A 22,920-nucleotide genomic window follows, 5' to 3' on the forward strand; every position below is an offset into this window, starting at 1 on the left:
AATAGCACTCTCAGACACAGGGTTTGGGCAGTCTTGCTGTGGAGCCAGGAGTTGGATTCAAGTTCCCGTGGATCCCTTCCAACTCAGGATGGTCTATAGTTCCACAAATACCATCTAGGTGGAAGAACTGAGCATAGATGGAACTCCTACAAGCCATTGTAGTTACCATCAACAATTTCACCTTCTCTGTAACTCTCTGTAGTACTGGTCCGTGTGAGGAGCCTGTGTCATAAGCCCCATGACGTGGCCTTGAACTAGTTACACTCTGTGCCTAGACTCTGATGCTCACTGACATAGGCAGCTGTGACCAAAATGCCTTCTCCCCCTCTGGTGACCAAAAGAAAGTGCTGGCCATCCACAGTGGCCCTCAGCCCTGCTGTGAGGGCTGTACTGCGACTTGGCATGGCCCCATATTCAACTGCAGGGACAACTGAAGCTGGAGGGAAGGTCTGCATAGGGTGGATCTGCTGAAGTATCCCAGGGGCTTTGATGGTCCGACTTGAGCAGAAACAACAGCTCCACCTCCATCCCTATGACACCTCCCTGTCCATGAGCTGAGCGGATGGATAACCCCTTTCCTCCCCAGTGCCCCTCTTCTCCTCCGACTAAGAGGTCACCTTCAGCCCTAGGCGGTGTGCCCCTGGACCAGAGGCTGAAGAAGGGGCGGAGCGTCACGCTCAGCCCTGTAATGCCTGGCAGCCCCTCCGGCTGTTCGACACAGCCTGGTTCCAGCCCAGAGGCAGCGGAGGGGGAGTCGAGGCTGCCCACGGCTGTCTGCCCTGCACTGCTGGAGAAGGTGAGAGGCCTGGGGGAGACGGAGAGGGTGTGTGAGAAGACGGGCTGCAGTCGTAGTAGGGTGAAGGAGACTGGACAGGCAGTTTAAGGGGCACAGCTGGGCACCCCCCACGGACCAGTCTCTGGCTTTGTGGGCTGCCATAACATGTAGCGTACCCATTCCTGACATTTGGTGCTCAGCATGGTCTGGTTGGTGGTGAGCTCCTTTGAGCAGCTGTGCCCCAAAATGTTTCTCTACTTACGGGAGATTGCTCAGCGGTTGTGTGTGGTGCGGCAGTGCTGTGGTAACGGCACGTTGGTTGGGAAGAGAGCGTGATGTGGTTTGGTCCCAGCGAGATCACTGCCGATTTCTGATTGAGGTGGCTGTGGTTTAGGACTTCCCAGAGCTGTCTGTGGGGAGGCTGGTGGGGGTCTGTGCCTAAGGAGAACACTGCACAGTGCTGAGAAGGAGGCAGCCAGCAGTTCTCTCAGTGAGATTAGCTTGCTGGCCTGTTTTAGAAAGCAACTCATAAATCTATCAATAAAAAGGCCAGAAAAAACACTGTGATAAAATGTTCTGGTACCTTGCCTGTATCCACAGTTCACACTTGAGAGTAACTTTTAAGGGAAAAAAAAAAATAAAGCAAATTCAGGTTAGAAGTCCCGAACACATAGGGATAATCTTGCATAACATTTGATGAGGTTTTTGGGGGTAAATGACCTTCTTCATAAAATGTGCACCACATTTGAGGTCTAAAACCACTCATTTCGGCTTCAGTTATTGGTTCTTGCTGTAATGCCTTGAATTAGTGGGAGAGTGTCTCCAGTGAATTTCTAGAACCAGTGAAGGAGTGTGCAGAAGATAAAGTCACTTTCTCACTATCTATTTAATAAGCTAAAAAAACCTACCACCCTGAAAATTTCCCCTTTTGTCTGTACTTTCAGCGTTTTCATGGTTCTTCCCATGATTATTCTCTGATCCCTTTTTTTCTGTCAAATGTGGTCAACAATGTTAATTTGCTGAGTTGTCTCATCAATTGCATTAAAAAGATAGCATCCACTCACTAATTCTGTTGACCTTCAGACATCAGCCATCCTCCATAACTGGTCAGGAAATTTATCCTAGGGAAACCAGGCTTTCACATTAGTAGATTTTTGATATTCCAAAAAACACCATAAAAAAAGGAGATAAATAATAATGCAAAGCAGAGCGAACTGAAGGAATGCATTTCTAATGAAAACACAAGTCTGATGGTGCACAATATTCTCAGTTTCAGCGCAGAAGTCACTAGCAGGTGGCCAGCTCTTTAGAAATACAGCTTTCCCAACTCAGCTGATTTTCAGAGATTAAGTTTCAGACTGTCTCAAGGCGTATGCATGTAGAAACCTTGCAGAAAAAGATTTCAGCGTAAAAGGCATATAATCTCACAACAGATATCTTCTTTTATTAGAACTACTGCAAGTAAAGTTGAATGGCTGTATCTGGTTTTGGTTGCATTTTGTTTGGTTGGTTGATTTTGCTTTTTTTTTGTTTAGAGTGAGGCTTAATTTTTAAATTACTATCTGTCAAATTCTAGTTTATCTCTTGTTGATGTTTCATGCTTCTGATGCTCTCTGGACATTCTCTTCAGCAAGTTGAATGCAAAGATTGAATTTGTAACATCAGTACCTCATAGTCATTATTCTCTTATGCTTGCCCCTGTATCATTCAGGTGTAATCTGTATCAACTGCAGTCTATTTCTTAAGCAATTCTAAATCTTCCAACACATTAAGACCTACAAAGGATGTGAGGGCGTAGCAGATCTACATTTATGAGTTTACAAAGCATTCACTTTATTGAAAAAGTGGCACAGAGAGTTTAGATGAATCTGATTACCATGAAATTTAACTTTTTTTTTGTCCCTCAATACCTGATTGAACTCCTGTCTTCTTTGATAATTTGTAACACTTTTGATATGTGCATACACGTGCGTTTTATCAAGCAACACATTATTTATCTAGCTCCATTTTTGTGTTTTCTGAGGATTTCAATGCTTTTTCAAGATCCCTGTCAAAGGTAACATTATTATGATAGAGTTGAAATTTAATGAAATGTGTAACATGAGGACAACAATAGAACATGGTAGTTTCCACTCTACCGAGTCTTGCAAGTTTGCTTGTTCTTAAATCCATTGAAAACTGTGTGGCTTGTTGATTTTGATCAATGTCAGAATGAATTTGTGCAGATATTTTTTAGAGAATGTTCACTGGGTGGGATATTTCCAGCAGGTCCCTTACAAACAAAAGCCACAAGGCTGAGAATGGTTCAGAACATCCACCAAACATTTAGTGGTTAATGGAAAAATCCCTGAAGGTCAGCTCCTCACACAACCCTGAAACAGAAATTAATGTGATGGTTTGATAAAAGAGACACCAAGTGATATGAATTACTTGATAACTGAATCCAGTCAAGCAAAATTTGCTTCACTGTGGGCAGGGGAAAGTGCTCAGGTAGAAACAAAGGAGCCAATACTCAGAAAGGTATGTGAAGAGGAAGCAGAGCTGCTCCCCTGCAAGAGAGTAACGTGGAAAAGCACTGGAATCATAATGGATTTATAAGGTAGTGCAACTCTCAGTGCGTTGTTCTTGCTGAAAGATGTCTGGGGGTCACAGGAAAAGGCAGAAGGTAATTTTGGCTCAATGTTTCACAGGAAGTATTCCCACAGAAGCAGTCTGTGTTATAAGATGGTGCAGCAAATCTGGCAAAGTTTCAGAAAAGAGCTGTGAAATGGATCTGGGAGCTGGAGAAAAGGTCTTATTTTGAGAGCTGAACAGAATGTTGTTGGAAGGTGGCTAACGAATAAAGAGACTTAAAGGTGTCTTGATCTGCTCCCTCAAAGTGCAGTGTAAGTGAAAGCGTACAAAGTACATTCAGGAAACATTCTCCCTGTTTTTAAACTAACTGCTGTAGACATTGCAGAAGCAAAATGTGCCGGATGGTTTGTAAAGCCCATGCAAGGTGTTGATTAAATACACAGGCTGAGTTTCAGGCTGTGCCCTGCTGCTTTTACTCAGTCAAAGTAGATTAAATATGTGTCTTCATAGGTTGTAGCCATATCTCTGAACACAACGTCTCTAAACCCTGCAGTGGTCAGAAGGAAGGACATAAGAAAACTTTTCTTTAGATAGCAGCATCGGGCAGGTAAATTCAAATTAGGAAGTCATATAAATACGTAATGCACTCAATCACAGTTTGCCTTTGGATCAAGCGTGCACGATGGAGGTGCCCTAAATGCTGTTTATTTGGTTTGTATTAATGCTCTGTAGAAGGTTGGACTAGAAAATGATCCCAATGTGCCATATGCTCAGGGACATTTATAATAGAGAATTTTTTCTATGAGGAGAAATGGAGAAAGCTGAGACTCTTCTGGTCAGAGAAGAGAAGTCTCAGAGTTATACAGATACCTAATGGGAGGCAGTGATGAAGATGGATCCAGCATCTTTTCATCAGGAGATCCCACTTACAGGACAAGAGAAGATGTACACAAATTAAAACAAGGAATTCCACTTGTACGAGGTAAAACAGATTTGAAGCACGGAAAGGATATGCAGGAAAGCACAGTTCTGAAAAGGGATCTGCCTGCTGCCTTCAGTATACCCCAGCCAAATGGTGAGTGTATCTTGGCCTGTGCCTTGAAGGCCTCCTGTCCAAATCTGGTCACACAGCAAAGGGCAAACAGCACTCTAGAAGGTAACAGTGGTATATGCAAAGCACCCAAGCACACTGTACTCACTGGTGGCCCAAATGTAGCCCACACTTAACTTCCTAGTGAAATGTCAAACTCACATCAGCATTACCTCAAGGACAGCAATGGCCAAATCCTGCAAAATGTTCTACAGTGAATGCAGTTGATTTCTAAGGAATCCTGATCAGAAATATGGGTTTGCCATTCTCCCTAAAGACAATTTTAGCCATGTTATGTGGCTGATCTGCTTTCCCATGCTGGCTATTTCACTGATTCTTTGCTTTGTGTCTGAACAGTTTACAAACTGAAATATGTTGACTTTGAGAGCTGGAGTGAGAACCAAGAACATACAGAGAAGCATATCCTCTCACTTACAAGAGCAAGATATGGTATAGTGAATATGAGAAAATTATATAATTAACAGAATAGTTGAATCATATATTAAATAATTGATGATAATAAAAACTGATAAATTAATATATAGGTGCTTGAAAATTATATCACTATTGAATGACTCATTAAGTGGATGCAAAGATAAGATTCCAGTCTTTGGATTAGATAGTGCTAACAGGTGGCCAGCCTACAGTGGGAGAAATTTTATCTAAGTCAAGTTGAGAAATTAAGTTATCTGAGAAGATTGTGAACCATTTGCTGACAAGAAATTGTATAAGACCATGAATTTGATATAGGAGAAATACTATCATCAGAAGAAATCTTTTTATGCTTTATCAGAAATATAAATCTAACAAGGCAAGCTGATATCTTTCCTTTACTCCATTCCCTAGTTAGTATGACATTAGCCTATCTAATATCACAGAGAGGACTATGTGCTTTAAAGGTCTATTACATTTAAATCTTTTTTCTCTATATTCCTAGATAGGACTCTTTTAAAGGCTTTCTCAGATATTCCTTCTAATGTCTAAATATGACAAAATCAGTTTGAAAGTGTCAGCATCAAGGTGGATGCATGGACAGGTTCTGCGATGCCTTTGCTGGTATGCAGTTTCGCAGGCTGTGGTGGCTGAACAGCAAACAGGAGGACATCAAAACAAAATCCCTAAAATACTTTCCAGAATGACTTTACTGTGCCTCCCCACCCTTCATTTATCCCCTCCCCTGCACACACTTGTTCAATGTTGAATACCCCATGGACTGCGCTAACTTTGGTTGCTGTTGGCTCTCTCACCAAGCCAAAGCCTGTTCAGAAATGTAGGGCCAATCACTTGGTAGTTACACATTTAACAATACAATCTAGGTGAGAAGGGAAGCGAAATGAAGGGGAATGTTCCACAGGCAGTCCTATGCTCCTGTAGAAATCTAGCCTTTTCTCTTCAATAATTCTGTTTCTACATTACTGGACTCTACAGATTTCGCAACACTGGGGGCTAGAAATTGAAGGAACTGCAATAAGCTCTTGTTGCAGGTAGAGCAATGTAAAACTTAAGAGAAAATGCTGCATTCTTTCTTTCACTCTTACTCCCACTCATATTCCTAGGATGCCATCAGCCTTTATAACAACTTGAGATCCTACTCCCTTCCTTAAGGTCAGAATGTTACATGGAAAGAGATTTTGAGTTTATGGTTTTACACTACATCTCTGTCTCACTGCACAGTAAAGGTCGAACCTTCAGGCTTTGTGTTGCACTCTGGACTGCAGTAGGCAGTAACCAGCAGCTCCAGAGGGATGATCCTTCCCAGGGGAGGTTAAGTTGGATATCAGGAAAAACTTCTTTACTGAAAGGGTTGTCAAACACTGGAGTGGGCTCCCCAGGGAGGTGGTTGAGTCACCATCCCTGGATGTGTTTAAAAACTGTTTGGATGTGGTACTCAGGGACATGATTTAGCAAAGGGTTGTTAGAGTTGTATGGTTAGGTTGTGGTTGATGATCTTTAAGGTCTTTTCCAACCTGAGCAATTCTATGATTCTATGATTCCCCTCTGTGCAGCACTGGTGAGGCCACATCAGCAGGTTAGGTCTGGTTCTGGGCTCCCCAGCGAAAAAGGGACATGGATGTAATGGAGAAAGTCTGTCAAAGGGCTGTAAAGATTATTAAGGAACTGGAGCATCTCTCATACAAAGAGACACTCAGGGAGCTGGAATGATTTATCTTTGAAGGGATCTTCTTACTTGATGGAAGGGTATAAAAAAGGTATGTCTAGAGTCTTATCAGTGGTACTGTGTGACAGGACAAGAAGCAGTGGGCACAGACAAACTCAGAATTCTTATATAAGCATAAGGAGAAACTTTTTAACCATAAAAGTGGTTAAACACTGGAACAAGCTGCCCAGAGCAGTTAGGGTATCTCCATCTTTGGAGATATTCAAAACCCACTTGATCACAGCCCAGATGAACTTGCTCTTATTGACCTTGCTCTGAGCAGAAGTTTGCACTCAATGATCTCCAGAGGTCCCTTCTGACCTCAGACATCCTGTGGTTCTGTGGTTCTGTGACCTTGTCCTGAAACTGAAACTTGGAGGGTTTCCCAGGACCAGGATGGCAGAGTCTCTATTTTCAGAATAAAATATAGACTGTGTGAGAATGTTGATACTTTAAAAAGTTCCCTTGTAGTATGCTAGGCGCACAGAAAACAAACAAACAAAAAACAGCAACAACAAAAAATATTTATCTGAAATGAGTCTGAATCATTTGGTTCTGGCACAAAATGGCACTGATTTTCCAAGTTTCCTTCCTGCTTAAGTTTCTTGGCTGCACAGATGAGTTTGGGTCAGAAATGTCAGAAGACACATGAGTTACTGATATCCCTTTGCCTACTCAGTGCATACCACATCTGCTCATTGCCTTTTTGTCATGGGCTAGCTGTGCCTCTGTCTAAGGCACCATTTGTGCTGCTGCCTTAAACTTTCTCTTCAGTAAGCACAAGGGCTGGGGCTCTGTGTAGAAAGACACGGATGAGGTGTCTGCAGTAGGCTGACGAAGGCAGGAGAGTTGGGTCTTGCTTCACAATCTGGAACGCTGTTGATGTTTTACTTACTGATGAACATCAGTACGTAGAATAAAAAGAGGCCTGGAAAGCCAGTATCCAGTACAGATACGGCAAGACAGTTCAAGTATTTGAAATGAGAGGCCTCAGGCCTACAATTAGAGAGAGATGAGCATTTGGCTGGAGGCCAGAAAGGATTAGAAGTTCCTTCAGTACATGGGCCTTCCATATGGTGACAGCCTTTGCCTAGAAATGCACTCTAAAAAAAACACCAACTCAACCCTAGTGCAGCCAAGAGAGTACTCAGAATCCATGTAGCAGAAATATCCCTTGCCATGGTACGGTTTGTGGCGTATGTGATCCATTTTTGCTCTGTGCATGTTGTTCTGTTTCTGACTCAGGCTTTGGTGTTTCTGCAGAGCTCAGCAATGGCTGAGAACTCATCTGTGGCAGTGGCACCAACAGCAGCACCAACCATGCTAGAGGAGCTCCTGGAGATCACGGCTCAGAGCCTGGTGCGCACTGAAGTGGCTGAGCACTATGAGGTTATTCGGGAGCTGGGCAGGGGCAAGTACGGCCATGTGATGCTAGTGACCCACAGGCAGAGAGGTAAGGAACTGGCTGCACCCTGTGAGCTGTTGTGCTCGGTCTCCTCTCCACTTGCCCACATGCATGGGCTGATAGGGTCTTGGGTGTTTGGTGCCAGGAGTGTCAGGAGATTCCCAAGGGAACCAACAGGGCAGGGGCCTTCCAGACAGGCACCTTCCCATTGCACACAGCCAGTGGGTAGATAATGACGGGGGAACAGCCCAGAGCAACAGGCAGGACTGTGATGATGAGATAGGCCCAAGGTCAAGCTGGGAAGCCAGTCAACCGATCAGGACCATCAGGTCTCAGGGCCATGCATAGGCATGGATATCATACAGCTAGAAACCAGCGCCCCAACAACACAACATAGGCAGGGAGTGAAGCACTGGGCTTAAGTTGTTCTTCTGGGCCCATGGATCACCATGGTGTGGCTGAAGGTCTAAGGTGGAACTGGCCAAGGCCATTAAGGCCTATGAATGCCCTCAGAGCATTGAGAGTACTCATCTCCAGGTTGAACTGATGAACTCAGGTAGCCTGAATTTCTCTTCCCCTACCCAGTGTTCCTATGGCATGAACTGAATAGCTCAAAACTCACATGAGCAGCAGTATCTGTTTTCTTATCCCAGTATAAAACTTATCTCCATATAAAAGTTCTAGGCAGAGACTCCTGTGGCCCCTAATGAGTTTCTAGGCTCATTTCTGCTCAGTGCTCTCTCTGTCTGGTTTTGGTGTGAGTGACTTTCAGGGGAGATCTAACTCATTCTTCCCATCCCCAGGAACTCCTATGGCTCTCAAGCTGCTGCCCAAAGCCAGTACCAAGCTGCACACCTTCCTGTATGAGTACTGTGTGGCACTCTCCCTTGCCACCCACCCTGCTATCATTGGCATGTTTGGAATTGCAATCGAATCCAGTCAATATTATGGTTTCCTGTATGAACCAGCAATGCACAAAGACCTCATATCAATCATCAAACCCAGGGTGAGTGCTGAGACAAAGGCATGGGAATTGGGATGGCAGTGTTTGGCCTCCGCAGACTGGCTGGGGCAGAGGGAGAAAGTCAATGGGATGTGGGTCTTCCACTTCTGAGATCTACAGCTTTGAACAAGATTTGAGCTTGCAAGAACAGAAACTCAAAGACATTCCCTAATGAAGAGCAAAAACGAAAGCCCCCCACCTTGATAGGACTGACTAGATGCTGAGCAAGTGCAACATTGTTTATCTTTCTCCCTCTGCAGGATGGGATCCCTGAACCAGCTGCCAAGCATTGTGCCAAGCAGCTTGTGAGTGCTCTGGAGTTCATCCACAGCCGGGGGCTTGTGTATCGTGATGTCAAGCCTGAGAATGTGCTGCTTTTTGACCCTGAATGCCGGCGCATCAAACTGACTGATTTTGGGCTTACACGGCCCAAGGGTACCAAGCTCAAACTGGTGGCTGGAGTAATCCCCTACACCGCCCCTGAACTAAGCAATACCACTGATGCCCAAGGGGTGCCCATAGATGCCAGCATGGATGCATGGGCCTTCGGTGTGCTGCTGTTCTGCTTGCTGACTGGCTATTTCCCTTGGGAGCAAAGCCTGCCCAAAGACCCTTTCTTTGAGGATTTCATGCTGTGGCAGGAAACAGGCCTGGAAGAGAACTTGCCTCGCCACTGGAAGCGCCTGACAGCTGAGGCCGCTCTCATGTTGCGGAGCCTGCTGGCTCTGGATCCTGCCAAGCGTTGTCCTGTTGGTGGGGCTCTGCGCTATGTCAATTGCCCTTGGCGTCAAGATGAGGGGCACAGTGGGGACGCTGCTGTGAAGCCCTAGAGCCTGCTCCCCACAGGGGAGGGAAGTCACCTTGCAATGAGGTGTGGGGCTGAGGGCATCACAGTGGGCCTCCAGCAGTGTGGCTGTGAGATGTGCCATGGTAACCCAGAGATCAACTTCTCCACAGCACTATCCCTACCATCATGGAACCAAGCTCCTTCCCCAAGATGGTCCTCACTCTAAGCTCATCGTTGTCCATTGCCACCTCCTTCCTTGGGACTTGAAAATATCTCCTTTCTCACACAGATGAGAAATGTTCACACATGATGCTTCATGTGTGAAGCATCAATTTGTATCCTGCCACTGGACACTCCGAGGTGGTTTCTGGGGATGCAGCACCTGCATTACCTTTGAAATAGAGCAGATATCTACTTCTTTGTTTCCACGTGTGGCTCTTCTTCTCTTGTAATAAAATGTCTGCAGGGGATCTGTTTGCTGTGGGAGAGCATAGGTATGACAATGCCAGTGGCCTTCTAAGGACAAACTGCCAGAAGCAGGGGCCATATGACTCCACCAGGGCCCTTGAGGGGTGGCTTCAGGTATGTGAGGTGGAGGTGGTGGGAGCCCTCAGCATATCACTGCAGATGTTATCTGAGGACTGATGATGATGCTGAGAAAATGGTGGGAGCCAGTGTGGCGGGGTGTTGGAGGAAGGACTGTTAGTAAGAAGTAGACATAGAAGAATGTTCACAAGATGCTGCAAGGAAATGAGCAGAGGAAAAGGGTGGGTAGGAGCTAGGTGTGAGTGAGAACTGTAGCAGTACAGATCTGTGCCTTGCCTCTATCATGTATTCTTGCATTAACTTTTCAGAGATTTTCCCATCAACAGAGTTAGACATACATTTTATGTATTTCTTTGCTGTCTACTCCTCTCACTGTCTCTGAAGACATTTGTCCTGTTAATTCTACGGTGATTGCTACTGGTTGGAATTCTCTTTTCTACTTTATTTTCTTCTTGTAAAGTTTCTTAATACAAAACACATAGGTTGCTCTGTAGGATTTCCCCTCTTAAAGGTCTCCCTTGTGAACAGGAAGGAGATACAAGGAACCACAGGTGATGTCTTTATATATTTCTTCCCATTTCCTTCCGTTGAGGAGCAGATGACAGTGGGTTATTAACAGCTGAAGTTACAGTTTTAGTTCATGAGTCTCCTCATCTAGTTCCTTTTATTCAGGAAAAGATCCTTTAGCAAACACTGTCATCCTTGATGAAGTACAATTCAGCCCTCTCCCTCCATGAGTGGCCAAAGCACAATTTGAAAGGGAAGCTCAGTGCCATGAACATCTTGATTTGTGATTCAGCTGAGAAAACAGTAGTGCTGTGAGGATGGTTTGTCTGGGTTTTGCTGGGAAAGGATAACAGAGGAGCTATAGTCACAGGCAGGGCACATTAATTTGTCCATTAAAACAATTATGAAGATACCTCCCAACAGTTTTACACTGTTGTCTTGCTCTCAATCCTAACCCTCCTTCACTTGGACCACTCTCTCCTCACAAAGCCAGGCCCCTTCTGTATGAGCATCTACTACCACTTCATCCTTCCTCCTGACCTGAGTCCTTCAGACCCAAGAAAGAACTTCCAGTGGCAGCCCAAGAATACCTCCCTTGTTCAGCTTCCAGGTCCTAAGACAACATTGCCTATCTTTTGATTCCTGCCTTTCCCTCTAGAAGACCTTCCTTCTCCCATTTCTTATAATCTCCCCAACCACACCCCATCCCCATCAACAACCCTCTCCTAATCCTGATCTCTGTAGGTATACATTTTAATCTTGAAAAAAGTTAACAAGGAGAGAATTAGGAATTAGAAGCTCTTCTTAATTTCCTACCATTTTCTTCAGGCAACTGCTCTTGGTAATTCTTTCCAGCTCAAATCACAATGCTGTTGGAAATGTCTTCAGCTCAGTTTTCATTTTCAGTGATTATATAACTTTTAAAAATGTGTTACCTAGCATCCCATCCTTTCAAAGACCAAGGGATCTACAGGCCAGGTAGCTAATGCCTATCCAGTGAAAAAATAATGCAGAATCTAATAGAGGTGCTAATTGAAAGAGAACTAAAGATCAGAAACATCATTTTGTGGACTGCAACCCTCAGTGTTCTACCTGAAAATCGTGTTTGATAAAGTTGTGATTGATAAAGTAAATCCATAGCCTTATGGTGCAAAATTTTGTAAGGCATGACTTATTGATATAAATAAAATTATAGTACATTGTATTGGTTAAAACAATACACTATGCAAAGTCATTAAAGTATATAAAGAGAATTGAGAACTTGCAATTTAGAGAAGAAATAATTGGGAATGGTCTTTGATTATTTTGGTTGGTTTCTGCAGGGAGCAGTAGTAGAATGAAAACTATCAATACTTGAACCAGTGATTTGAAGTTATATACAAAACCACTTCAAATAAAAACCCACAGATAACACAAAACTGAATAGACTGATAAACAGGCCACTCAAAGAGTTCTGTATAACTTGGTGAGATGGGTGTATTCAAACAAAATGCATTATCTTGCAGATAGAAGAACTGTCTTCAGGTAGGAGCACATAGGAATAAAAATCGTACTTATACAAGGATTCCTGAAAAGCACACAAAAATCTTTGCAATACCTAGAGGAAACATAAGATTGTGTGAGTTCTCATTGTGGTATTCTGCCAAAAACACTGACGGATCCCTTGCAGGGCTGAATGGAGTGCAGACACGCAAAGTGGTCAAATCTCCAGCAGAGATAGCTAGCAAGATTCCTGCTGGCCTAAACAGGAGCGCAGGAAGTAGGAGCCTACAATCAGGGTTTGATAACTGTAGAAGGAAATTCTGGAGATGGTACCATTTACATGCAAAGTAGAAACAGGAGACAATTTAGCAATGAACCCTAGTTCATTGCTTGAAGCTGTAAGAAGGCACTGTTACAGTCCAGTCCTGAAATTTTGGTGGAAGGTGTTTCTGCTGCCAGAAAGTTGTGTGCTATACGACTTAGTGATGAAATCAGCACTGTGACCGCACCAAGCTCTTGATGTTGGTTCAGACAGTGTTACAATGAAGCAAGAGCAGCAGCCAGCACTGTGGCCAAAGACGTGCCTGGATCCAAGTGCCCAGCCTGGGCTCTTTTATCAGTGGCTCACCCATAATTGCAGCTGGATTTCTTAAATCAATGAATAAGGGGACCTGTTGAAGCCTATCCACAGGGGGTCTGAAAGAAGATCTACTTGTCCCCATCACCCCCACAGCAGCTGCTGGGAGAGACCGAATGGAACGGAGCTGCGTGCAAACACGCTGGCCCTTTGCACGCTCTGCTGCTTTCTGCAAGTAGGCTGGCTGAGTGCCTGGTGCAGTAAAAGGGCAAGACTTCAGTTAATGTAGGCACAAGGTATGGGGTGGATCTGGTGTCGTCCCCAAAGAGGCATCAGGTGACTGCAAAGGGAAGGGAAAGACCTGGTACTTCACTCCTCTCAGAGATGGAATGAAGAGGTAAATTGGTCAATTACAGATCTCATTGCACTCTGTGAATTTTGGATGCAGCAACTGCAGAACAAGAAGTGTGAACACAGCTCCTGATGCCCTAGTGCATGCATCCCATGGCTCTGGAGAACATGTGGTCTGTACGGTTGGATGTTGTGGTCAGTGCCATCTCACCCTTCTGTAGATAGACAGAGGAAAGTCACACTGTTAGACTGGCTCACCCTGTAACAATAAGCAGAAAACAGGTCCAGCTTTCAGGATCTCTATAGTTAAGCTTCTGTGCTCATTTCTAGAAGCTTGCAGCATATAATCTTCCTTCTACCATCTGCAGTTTCAAGCCTGGCACTCAGTTACTTCCATCTCTTCCCGCTTGAATCATTCTGAGGACTGTGCCTTAGGTTTATTAGGAAAGTTAGAGAAGGACTAATCCTCTGTATTCCTCAGACTTCCCTTGTAGCGCTGTCTTCTGAACAAGGCTCCTGCTTTACACTCCTGTGATATCAGGTGTTAAGAGTGTCGAAGAACTGAGCAACCCAAAAATGGGTGCAGGAAAGCATAGCAAGCTACGGAATGTAACAGGGCAGATCTGAGACTACATACTGCCATTGCTGCCTCCTCCTTCATTGCTTTTTCTTGACTTTTGACATTCACCTCAAAGGCAAAATGGGCCAGAGCTTCGATAAGCACAATTAATCAAACAAACAAAACAAAAAATAAGACACTGCTCTGAACAAGCATCCTTCTGAGCACAGGAGTGGAAAGAGACAATAACTGGAGGATAGAGACAGTAAGGATTTGTTACCTTTCATCCTTACTGACGTGGGCAGTCTGGCCACAACTGCAGCCCAGTTGCTTTCTTCTAGAGTTTCTAGAGCTCTTCCCTTCCCTGACTGGAAAATATGAGATGGTTCATGGAGTGCCAGCCATAAATCTTAAATTAAATTTTTTATTACTGAATCTTATATCCTTGAGTGGAGATATGTGAACAAGAGAAAAATGGCTTAGGCAGAGAGATCAAAGGAACAGGTTCCATATTTCCCTCATCCCATACCTTGGGTTGCACTGTACCTCACTTCCCATAGTATAACATTAAATCTCCTTGTGCTCTGATGGGCTGTCAGTGTCAGTGTTGACCACAAGATGACAACTGACTACTACTAACTCCCAAAACTGTTCTCTGAATCCTAGATTTCCCTGCTCACAGCTCTCACAGCCAAGCTCTGCCAACCAATAGTCTGGGCCTGTCCATATACAGGCCTGTCCGTTGCTGTGGCTGTGTTTCTGTTTTTCCCTGAGGCTGACAGGCAGTTGGTCATGTGTGTAAGCCCTATCCCTCAGCTCAGCTTTGTGCAAGAGAGGGAGGAAGGGATATTTGGCTGGGCCTAGGGTGGTGACAGAAGGTGGTCACAGTTGTCACGCAGACTAATTGCACTTGTAACGTGTCTTTGCTGTTTACAAGCTGCCCCCCACCAAGGAGTTGTGTCTCTGGCTGACCCCGATGCTTCAGGATGGAACAACACAATTTTCCTGCTCTCGCTTGGGGCCCTGGCAGTACCTTTTGAGTGCTAACTCTGACCAAGGTCAACCTCTGCCAGAACTTTCCTGATGAAATTTACTGTAAGGGATTAATACAGTCTGCTTTTCAGCTTATCGCTGATGTGCAGCTACCGGTTACTGGTCACTGGTTATAGGCTTCAAACAGTCCCTTGAACAGGCATCTCTCAGCCCCATGTCCTTGTCCCCAGCCATGATCCTTGCCTGCCTCAGATGACTGTCTTCCACTGATGGAGTGGGAGACAGAGGCACAGCAAGGACAGCCATGTGCTGACATTGCTTGGCTCTGCTGAATTTGCGCTTTCCAAAGCCAAGTAGGAAACAGGGACAGCTTTCACATCCCCTTGTCCTTCTGTTGACAGTTGTTGCTATTGACACTTTCTCTTGAGAAATTGTTTCATCTTATTAAGGACAGTAAATTTTGAAGAGATTGCTGAACAAAGGGCTAACATAATCAGCATTCCCAGGAGCATGTTGGGCAGGCTTAACTCCTGGCAATTCCTTCTGCAGAGCCTCTTTGCTTGCATCCCTCTCAGAATCTAATGAAAAATTCATGGCTGCTCAGCCTTATTGGTAGGAATATGCTCAATGGCCTGCACTGTTATGATGTGCTGCTACAGGTCAATGCTCTGAGGTTCATGGATGTGGACAAGAGATGCGGGGACAGGGCTGAAGAGACAGACAGGTGGAGCAGAGACCAAGAAAGGGAAAGAGAAGAAACAAGAGCACACAAGGAAGATCTCTGAAAGCTCCTCAGGTCATGAAGGAGAGAAGTCGTTAGTAAGTGTCTTTCTTCAGTGTAAGGAATGTTAGTCCATAGCAGCATGAGCATTGCAATGCCATCCAGGCCCCACATGCATGGAGATATTCTCACCACCCAGATGGTCCCTTGGGCATAGCACAGCTTCCATGTTTCCATGATCTGTGTGGATCATTGCATAGAAATGCAGTGCTGCTAGGAGTCTTGGACTAGGACAGTCTTGTGTCATCAATGGTTGGATCTATTGCATAAATTAGCTGTACAGTGCAAAACTGCTGCATTCATTCCATATTGACTAGTCCAAAGGCATGGAAGTTCAACATCTGCTCATGTTGCTCGGTCCCTGGACTCTGGAAACTTATGTCCTCAGGCTTGCCCTCCTTCATACTCACACTGCTCATAGCACATCAGAGAAGACTGCAGCACCTTTATCCCACTAGGACTGCCCATCACTCAGCTGGAAACATATAAGCACACTTGCCAGAGGAGCAGCTGCTGTTTGGGTAGGATGGGTACCTTCTATTCCCAGTACTGGAAGAGTTTAGGGCAAGGGGATGCTGGGGCTCCTGGCAACTTTCTGCATGGCTTTGAAGGTAGCCATTGCCAATCTCTGTTTAAGTTTACTGTTGCTGGGCTACCTCCAGGAACTGCTGAACTGGTTGGCATCTTCTGGACTGCTTCATAATGGAAATCTGGGATTAAGGCGAGCTGTGATAGGCAGCAATTCTGACCAGCCCCTGAGCAGCCTGCAATCCTCCCACTAGTCTTTGGCTGCACAACGGCATGTCAGGAATTGGATAGGGCTGGCAGAGACTGGGCTGTAACAGGATGCCCCTGTCCTTTTCTCTCCTTCCATCACTGGGTTTATGGCACGTGGTGCGTAGGGGCTGCCAGGTGGTCATAGGAATGTTGAGGCATCAAAAGGGAAAGTATTGTTGCTGCAGCAGGGTAAATGGATGTCATTGTCAAATTCTACAGCCTTTGCATATTTGGCCACCCACCACCAAGATTGGTTTGGTTCAGTTGGTGAAATCTCACTGATTAGAAGTTTGGACACTGAGATGTAAATTAGGTCACCCAGAAGATGGGAGCGGGGAACAATATTCAGTAATTCTGACTTCAGAACTCCTTAACTGGCAGATATGTTACTATATTCCCAGAGCTGGGCAAAGAACCAGAAGTCCTAACCCTGAGTCTCAATTTTCCTTTCCACCACTTCCTTTCCATTGCCATTAACCCCCACTCACTGGACTTCATCTTAGGATTGTATTCTTTGAAAGGAGACTTTGACACATTAACAGCATAAGATTGAGCTGAGTCAGGGAAGTATGAATGCCTAGGACTGGGGCTAAACAGATCAGTGACAGGAATGTGTTTTTCAATAGGGAGGTCACCAGACGTGCCCACAGAAGTCTGTAGAAATATATTTAGAAAAGAACTGTGAGAATTATTCAAGGTCTTGAAGCTTTGCTGAAGGAAACAAGAAAAGAAGATAAATTTTATTTAATAGCATGAATCTGAACATGCTTGTATAGGACAGTTGATTGCTGTCATGATGCAGGTTGGAGCCCTTCCAAGGATCTTCACAATGGAGTCTCCAAATGAATTAAGCTAGACTTCATAAACTGTTGTTTTGCTAAATTCTTATATCCAGCACCACAGTCCTATGTATCTTCGCTAACATATGCATAGTCTATTGCTATTACTTTTCTTAAACAAATACATCTCCTGATTATCTGAACTATGTACAAAAGACTGTTCTGTTCACCCATTCCTTCATCTGCTGAAACAAATAGAAACAATTAGAAACAAACCCTAACCCTAATTACTTATATATAACTTGGTGAGTGCTCAATTTCCACATTAGTCTGTGAAGTGGTCAGATTCTCCACTCATTTAATTTACATGCTGAAACAAAAGAATTGGTTTGGGCACAACAGGAACTGCCTGGGAGGAATCTCCATAGAATTCCAAAGCACACATTTGAATGCTCCTGCTGCAATTAGTTAAACAGTTGTGAATGTGGATAGGAGTTCAGTCAGTTACAGAATCATAGAATGTTAGGGGTTGGAAAAGACGTCTGGAAATCATCTAGTCCAACCTCCCCGCTTAAAGCAGGTTTCCTACAATAGGTTGCACAGGAAAGCTTCCAGCTGTGTTTTAAATATCTCTAGCGGAGACTCCACAACCTCTCTGGGCAACGTGTGCTCTGTCACTCTGAGAGTAAATAAGCTTTTCTTCATGTTTGGATAGAACTTCCTGTCATTGCTCGTCAGTCAAGGGAATTAATGTCTTGTGTGTGCTAAATGTGGATAAAGGCAGAGACCTGCCATCCAGCTTCACAGTAGGTTTAACCTTTGGACGAACTGGAGTTTGACACTTGTAGCTTAAATTGCACAGCTCTTGCTACACACCAAATGACTAGAAATAATGACATGGTATCATTCATAAACAATACAATTTTGCTGTAGCTGAAGAATGAGGGGCTGATTGGCACAGACGTACGTCTTTCTACACAATCCCATAAAGAATTCCTACAGAAGGAGAATGTTTGAGGACTTTAATTGCTGGAGTTATGTTCTGGCAAAAGGCTCTGAAAGCAGTATCTCTCTGCACAGTCAATATGCTAAGCTCTGATACAGGTTTTGTTTCTCTTTAGTGGCTCTTTGGACTCTTTTCAGCTTGCTGCCCATAGGATGGCTAAAGCAGGAGCGTTTGCAGGTTAGAATTGTGCGAGGAAGGGCAGCAGGTCAGGATGAACACTCAGGATGGATTTCACAGCCCTGCCTCTAAACTTTCTTCTTGTTCTTAAGGTCTGGGAACAATTGTACGGGGAAACTGCTGTTCTCACATAGATAATCAGAGATAGCAAAGAAGAAAGAGTAATGGGAACGCTTTGCTGGAGGCCAGGGACCTTTGCTTACCAAGCAGAAAAGCAGACATTTTTTCTGAGACAGGGTCACTTTAGGAAGGATAGTGTTCCACTCCCTTTTCCAGCTTTTCCCTTTATCTCAGGATCTCTCAAGATGCTGGCAGAAATGTTCACGCTGATTCACAGAGCCATTGCCTTGCAGATCTCCCTCATTAGCCTTAGTTAGCTTCACTGTCTTTATTTGTATTTGTGACTTGGACAGATCACATGTGTCACATGCACAACCTGTGTGCGTGCCGCTGCCTGTCACTCATCTTCTGCCTTCCTCAGAAATTCTGACATACAGACCATGAACTACCAGGACCAGGGCTATGATCTGGGCAGCTGAGACACCAGAGCTGCTAAATTTCTTTCTGCGTGGGCTTGAAAAGGCATCTATTATCATCTTATCACCCCTACTTAAATCCGTATAGGAGCTAGCCCATCTTGAAAGCTCGAAGGAGCTGGTCTGTCCCCATCCTACCTCATCAACAGAGCAATTCTTCCTCCCTGCTTAGTTTCTAAATGGTGTCCTGTTTTTCGCAGGTACCTCTAGGGGGTGTTTCACTGCAGGAATTCTCATGACCATTTCTCAGTCCTTTGCATGCTCATACTGCTGTGTTTCAGCAGCTAAGCCTCCAGTGCTGGGAGTGAACCAAGGACCCAGACACTCATACCCACTAGCTCCCATCTCAGCAATCCACATTGGCTCAGGATTTAGTAACACAACCTGCTTTTCACTGCTGCGAGCTTCTCCCACTAGGACCAAGTTCCTCCCATGCTCAGTTTCAGATGGAAATTGAAGCTAACACTTCAAATCAAGCTAGCACTACTAGTATCTGCTGAACTGCATTAGCCCTGTTAGCACTTGTACTCAAAAATAATGCTCAGTGCTCAGTTTTGAGAGCTGTATGCCTCTGTTTAGGTTCTCTGCTCTTCCTAAGCAACCAGGACCTAGGTAGTTACACGCTTTTTGCTTTACCAGAAAAGTTGCTGCAACTTTCCACTGTCAAGGAAGACGGGACAAGGCAGCTCTGATTTGTTGCTCTCCTATAAACTTGCATGATCCCAAAATGAAGGGAACAAGAGAAAGATCCTGTCAGAGATCCTGAGGAGTCAGAAATGGAGCTCCCATGAGATTTGTAGCAGTAGCTTTTCTTAGAGAATGAGTCACCATAGCTGAAAAGCAAGGCAGCACAACCAGCATTAAGATGATGTTCCAGTGCAAGCCTGTGCCAAATCTATGCAGCAGAGGATCTTTCCTAAGCAGGAAAGATCCTTTTCAGATATGCCTGCTTTGCCAACTCTCTCCACAGATCACCTTCCATCTCTCTGGACTACCTTACCTCTTGTAATTACTTAACTTTTGGCACTGCCCTTAATTCAAAAGCAATGCTGGAGACTTGCCTTTCCTGGCCTTTGGCCTTTTTCCACTTACTAGAGACGTGTTAATGAGAAGACCTCATATCTAATCACCTAGTCAAGGCACTAGCAAAATGCCAGCCAGCACAGTAGCTGAATGTGAAAAATAAGAAACCAGCTAATGTCAGCTTAGACTGCTGCTTGAAGGGTCCTTAGAGGAGGGTTAGGTTCACTGCAAAACCCAGCTGAGGGTGAGGGCCATCAGCTCCTGCCCCCAGTTGGTGAGACAGACCTGGCAATGAGCAGCAGAGAAAGTGGCGATGTATGCGTGGGAGAAAGGTCAGGAGATTGCAGAGGGCTTTGCACCTGCAGCCTGGGTGATGGGAATGGCCAGTGAGTGATGAATAGGAGCAGCTGGCAGAGAGGCTCACCACCAGACAGTCCGGTTAGAGAGTGGGAACTCAGCAATTCTCATGCTGGACGGGTTTTTTACGATGCACTGAGAACTAGGTGACATAAGGCACATAAATCAAGGCAGCTTCTTGAAACTGAGACAATCTGTGGCCCTGATGCCCTCAGGCTGGAGCAGCTGAGGTGACACTGGATAGTCCCTGTGTACATGGGCCCTGTCTGTGCTAGCAGGGAGACCACTCTCCTGCACTGGAGGAAGGGACAAATGTTGTTTTTTGAGGATCTAACTTAGTTACGTATGAATTTTACAGAAACCAGCAGTTTTCTTCTCATGGTATAAAAAGACACTATGCCGTATCAGAGATAATGAAATCTAAGCTCCAACCAAACATTTAAATATTTCGTGTGCATTTATTTTTTGGCTTATTATACTATGAAATCACACTAATGAGTTCTATTACATTTGCCCATTCACATCTATGAATCATTAAGGTTGAAAAAGACCTGTAAGATCAGCCAGTCCAACCATCAGCACACCCCTACCATACCAACTAGCCATGTCCCTCAGTGCCATACCCACACAGCTCCTGAACACCCCAGGGATGATGACTCCAACACCTCCCTGTTTTTTCTATTTCTTGTCTCCTCTTCCGTTTCTCTCTTGGGGTCTCTGCACTGCCCACCTCAGAAAATGAGAGTGTACACATGCCTGCCTGCTCCACTGTCTCTCCTTGAGTCATTTGAGGCAGGCCTTCATTTCCTTTCAACCCCTGCCACTCATGTATGGCATTAAAAGTTCATTCTCTCCCAAGAGACACCAGGAAGAGCGAGTGCTCCCTGTGGATGTGACGTGGGGCCATTGTCAAGATGCAGCAGGAGCAGGCTGCTCCACAGGAAAAGGTGGGCCAAGGACTGAGGCTGACAGCAGGGCAGGCAGGGACAGCTCATAGGCAAGGGGGACAAGCAGGAAAAGCAGGGCATCCAGAGATGGTGACCAGGGTCAGCCAAGAGCCCAGTTCATCAGGCAAGCCCTTCACAACAAGGCAAGTGCGAGTCACTCAATCAAAACAGCACTGGGGTCAAGGAACAGACACAGATAAAAGGTAGCTCAGGTGAGGAGCAAGGGACTGGGCCTGGGCTTAAATGCACCTCCTGGGGGAAAAAGAGAGGCATCTCCCACTCCACACTTTTGATGGCAGCCTAATTGAAGATGACACATCTGTGCTTCCTGCACAAGCATTCAAACCATGGGAAAGAGGCAAGGAGAGTGCTGTCAGAGCCCCGGAAGTGGTGTCCCATATTCAGGGAGCAGGCAGATGCCAGGATTCCTTTCAGTGCCTGTACTGCTGCTGTTCAGTACTAAACACCAGGAGCCTCACTGTAGCACTGAGACTGGTCCTAAATAACCTAGGGAGAAACACCATAAAGATGCAGATTCTAGCACATGTACAACAGGTTCAGTGTCTTGCAGAGAACGTACTGAAGCATTACCCTCCTATCATCTGAGTTTAGCAAATTGTCTCTGTTGTATCACAGAGAGGACTTGTTTACAAAGCAAACGCTGTCAGTCCATTTAATTGACTCTTTAACATGGTGAGAAATGTTCCCTGGCAGAGAGCTCCTGGGAAGCCCTCCAAGATGTGAAATGGAGAGGTACTTCTACGCAGAGAGGACAAACAGGGCTAGTTCCTCCCAACTGAATCATCACTCCTGGGATGATGGTACAAGTTCAGGAGTTGCAATAGCCACAGCCTGTATAATAGCAATTTTTAACAGTGCTTGGCATGGTTATGATGGAGGAGGGAAGTTTTCCCAGCTTGTTCTTTATGGTAAAATGGCTCAAGGTTGGTTGTTCCCTGTCCATCTGAACTGTGTAAGGGATTTGCTGCTGCTTATGCAACATGTGGCATCTATGAAAAGGGAGCAAACGTGCCTTATACAACAGAAGACAGTGGATCCCAGAGTCTCTTCTTCACAGCTTTAGCCCAAACAAATACTGCCTGGACTGACTCTGGAGCCAGTCAGTTTAGCTTGTATAGGCCACGCAACTTGGTAGTGCAGAGAAAACTAGCAAGCCTGCATATTACCAAGACTGCTCAGATCCATTTGAAACCCTGCTTTTGATTGCTTGTGCTTTTGTCAGATTGGATTGCTCAGGCTGGAACTGCTCAAGCTACAGTGCATCTTCCCCCTGCAGGACACAGTCAGAAAACATCAATCTGAAAGGAAGCAATTTTTCTAAGCATAGGAGAAACACATTTGTAGCAGAAAGGGTCAGTTTGTAGAGAAACAAAAATGTTGTTTCATAGCTCTGCATAATCATCTTCCTGGAAAAACCCACCCAGATCCGACACAGCTGAGTCACTGCTGTGCACCCAAAGCCAGGATCCTAGCCCTGAACGGACTGCACCCAGCAGCTGCTGGCTGCCACAAGCTGGGTGTGACCACGGGATGGAGAGGAATCTGCAGACTGTGCTTGGGGAACCTCCTCCAAGCACCTGCAAAGATGAGCATTGTCAGTGCAGAGAGAGGAGATGGAAGAAGGAAAGGAACTAGGCCCAGGAACACAGCAAAAGAGGCTTAGAAATGAGTCTGAATTCTGATGCCAAATGGCTTTTCCATGAGTTTAG

The 22,920-nt window shown here is 45.0% G+C and overlaps 1 protein-coding gene across 1 annotated transcript; it reads left to right on the forward strand.

The window, feature by feature from the left end:
* Positions 1-562: 562 nt before the first annotated feature.
* SBK2 (SH3 domain binding kinase family member 2) lies at positions 563-10,209 on the forward strand. Its single transcript, XM_052703911.1, has 4 exons — positions 563-796; positions 7,843-8,050; positions 8,806-9,008; positions 9,266-10,209. Exons 1-4 carry the CDS (start codon positions 563-565, stop codon positions 9,833-9,835), a joined length of 1,215 nt encoding a protein of 404 aa, XP_052559871.1. The 3' UTR covers positions 9,836-10,209.
* The last annotated feature ends 12,711 nt before the right edge of the window (positions 10,210-22,920 follow it).

Source organism: Tympanuchus pallidicinctus, unplaced genomic scaffold (genome assembly GCF_026119805.1).
Source record: "Tympanuchus pallidicinctus isolate F22 unplaced genomic scaffold, pur_lepc_1.0 scaffold5, whole genome shotgun sequence".
NCBI classification, from domain to species: domain Eukaryota; kingdom Metazoa; phylum Chordata; class Aves; order Galliformes; family Phasianidae; genus Tympanuchus; species Tympanuchus pallidicinctus.

What these genes read in the sequence shown, in the direction of transcription:
- SBK2 (XM_052703911.1), top strand. Translation starts at nt 563, where the DNA reads ATGGATAACCCCTTTCCTCCCCAGTGCCCCTCTTCTCCTCCGACTAAG. An exon ending in GCCCTGCACTGCTGGAGAAG is followed by an intron (nt 797 to 7,842) that starts GTGAGAGGCCTG and finishes TTTCTGACTCAG; the next exon opens with GCTTTGGTGTTTCTGCAGAG. An exon ending in AGTGACCCACAGGCAGAGAG is followed by an intron (nt 8,051 to 8,805) that starts GTAAGGAACTGG and finishes TCCCATCCCCAG; the next exon opens with GAACTCCTATGGCTCTCAAG.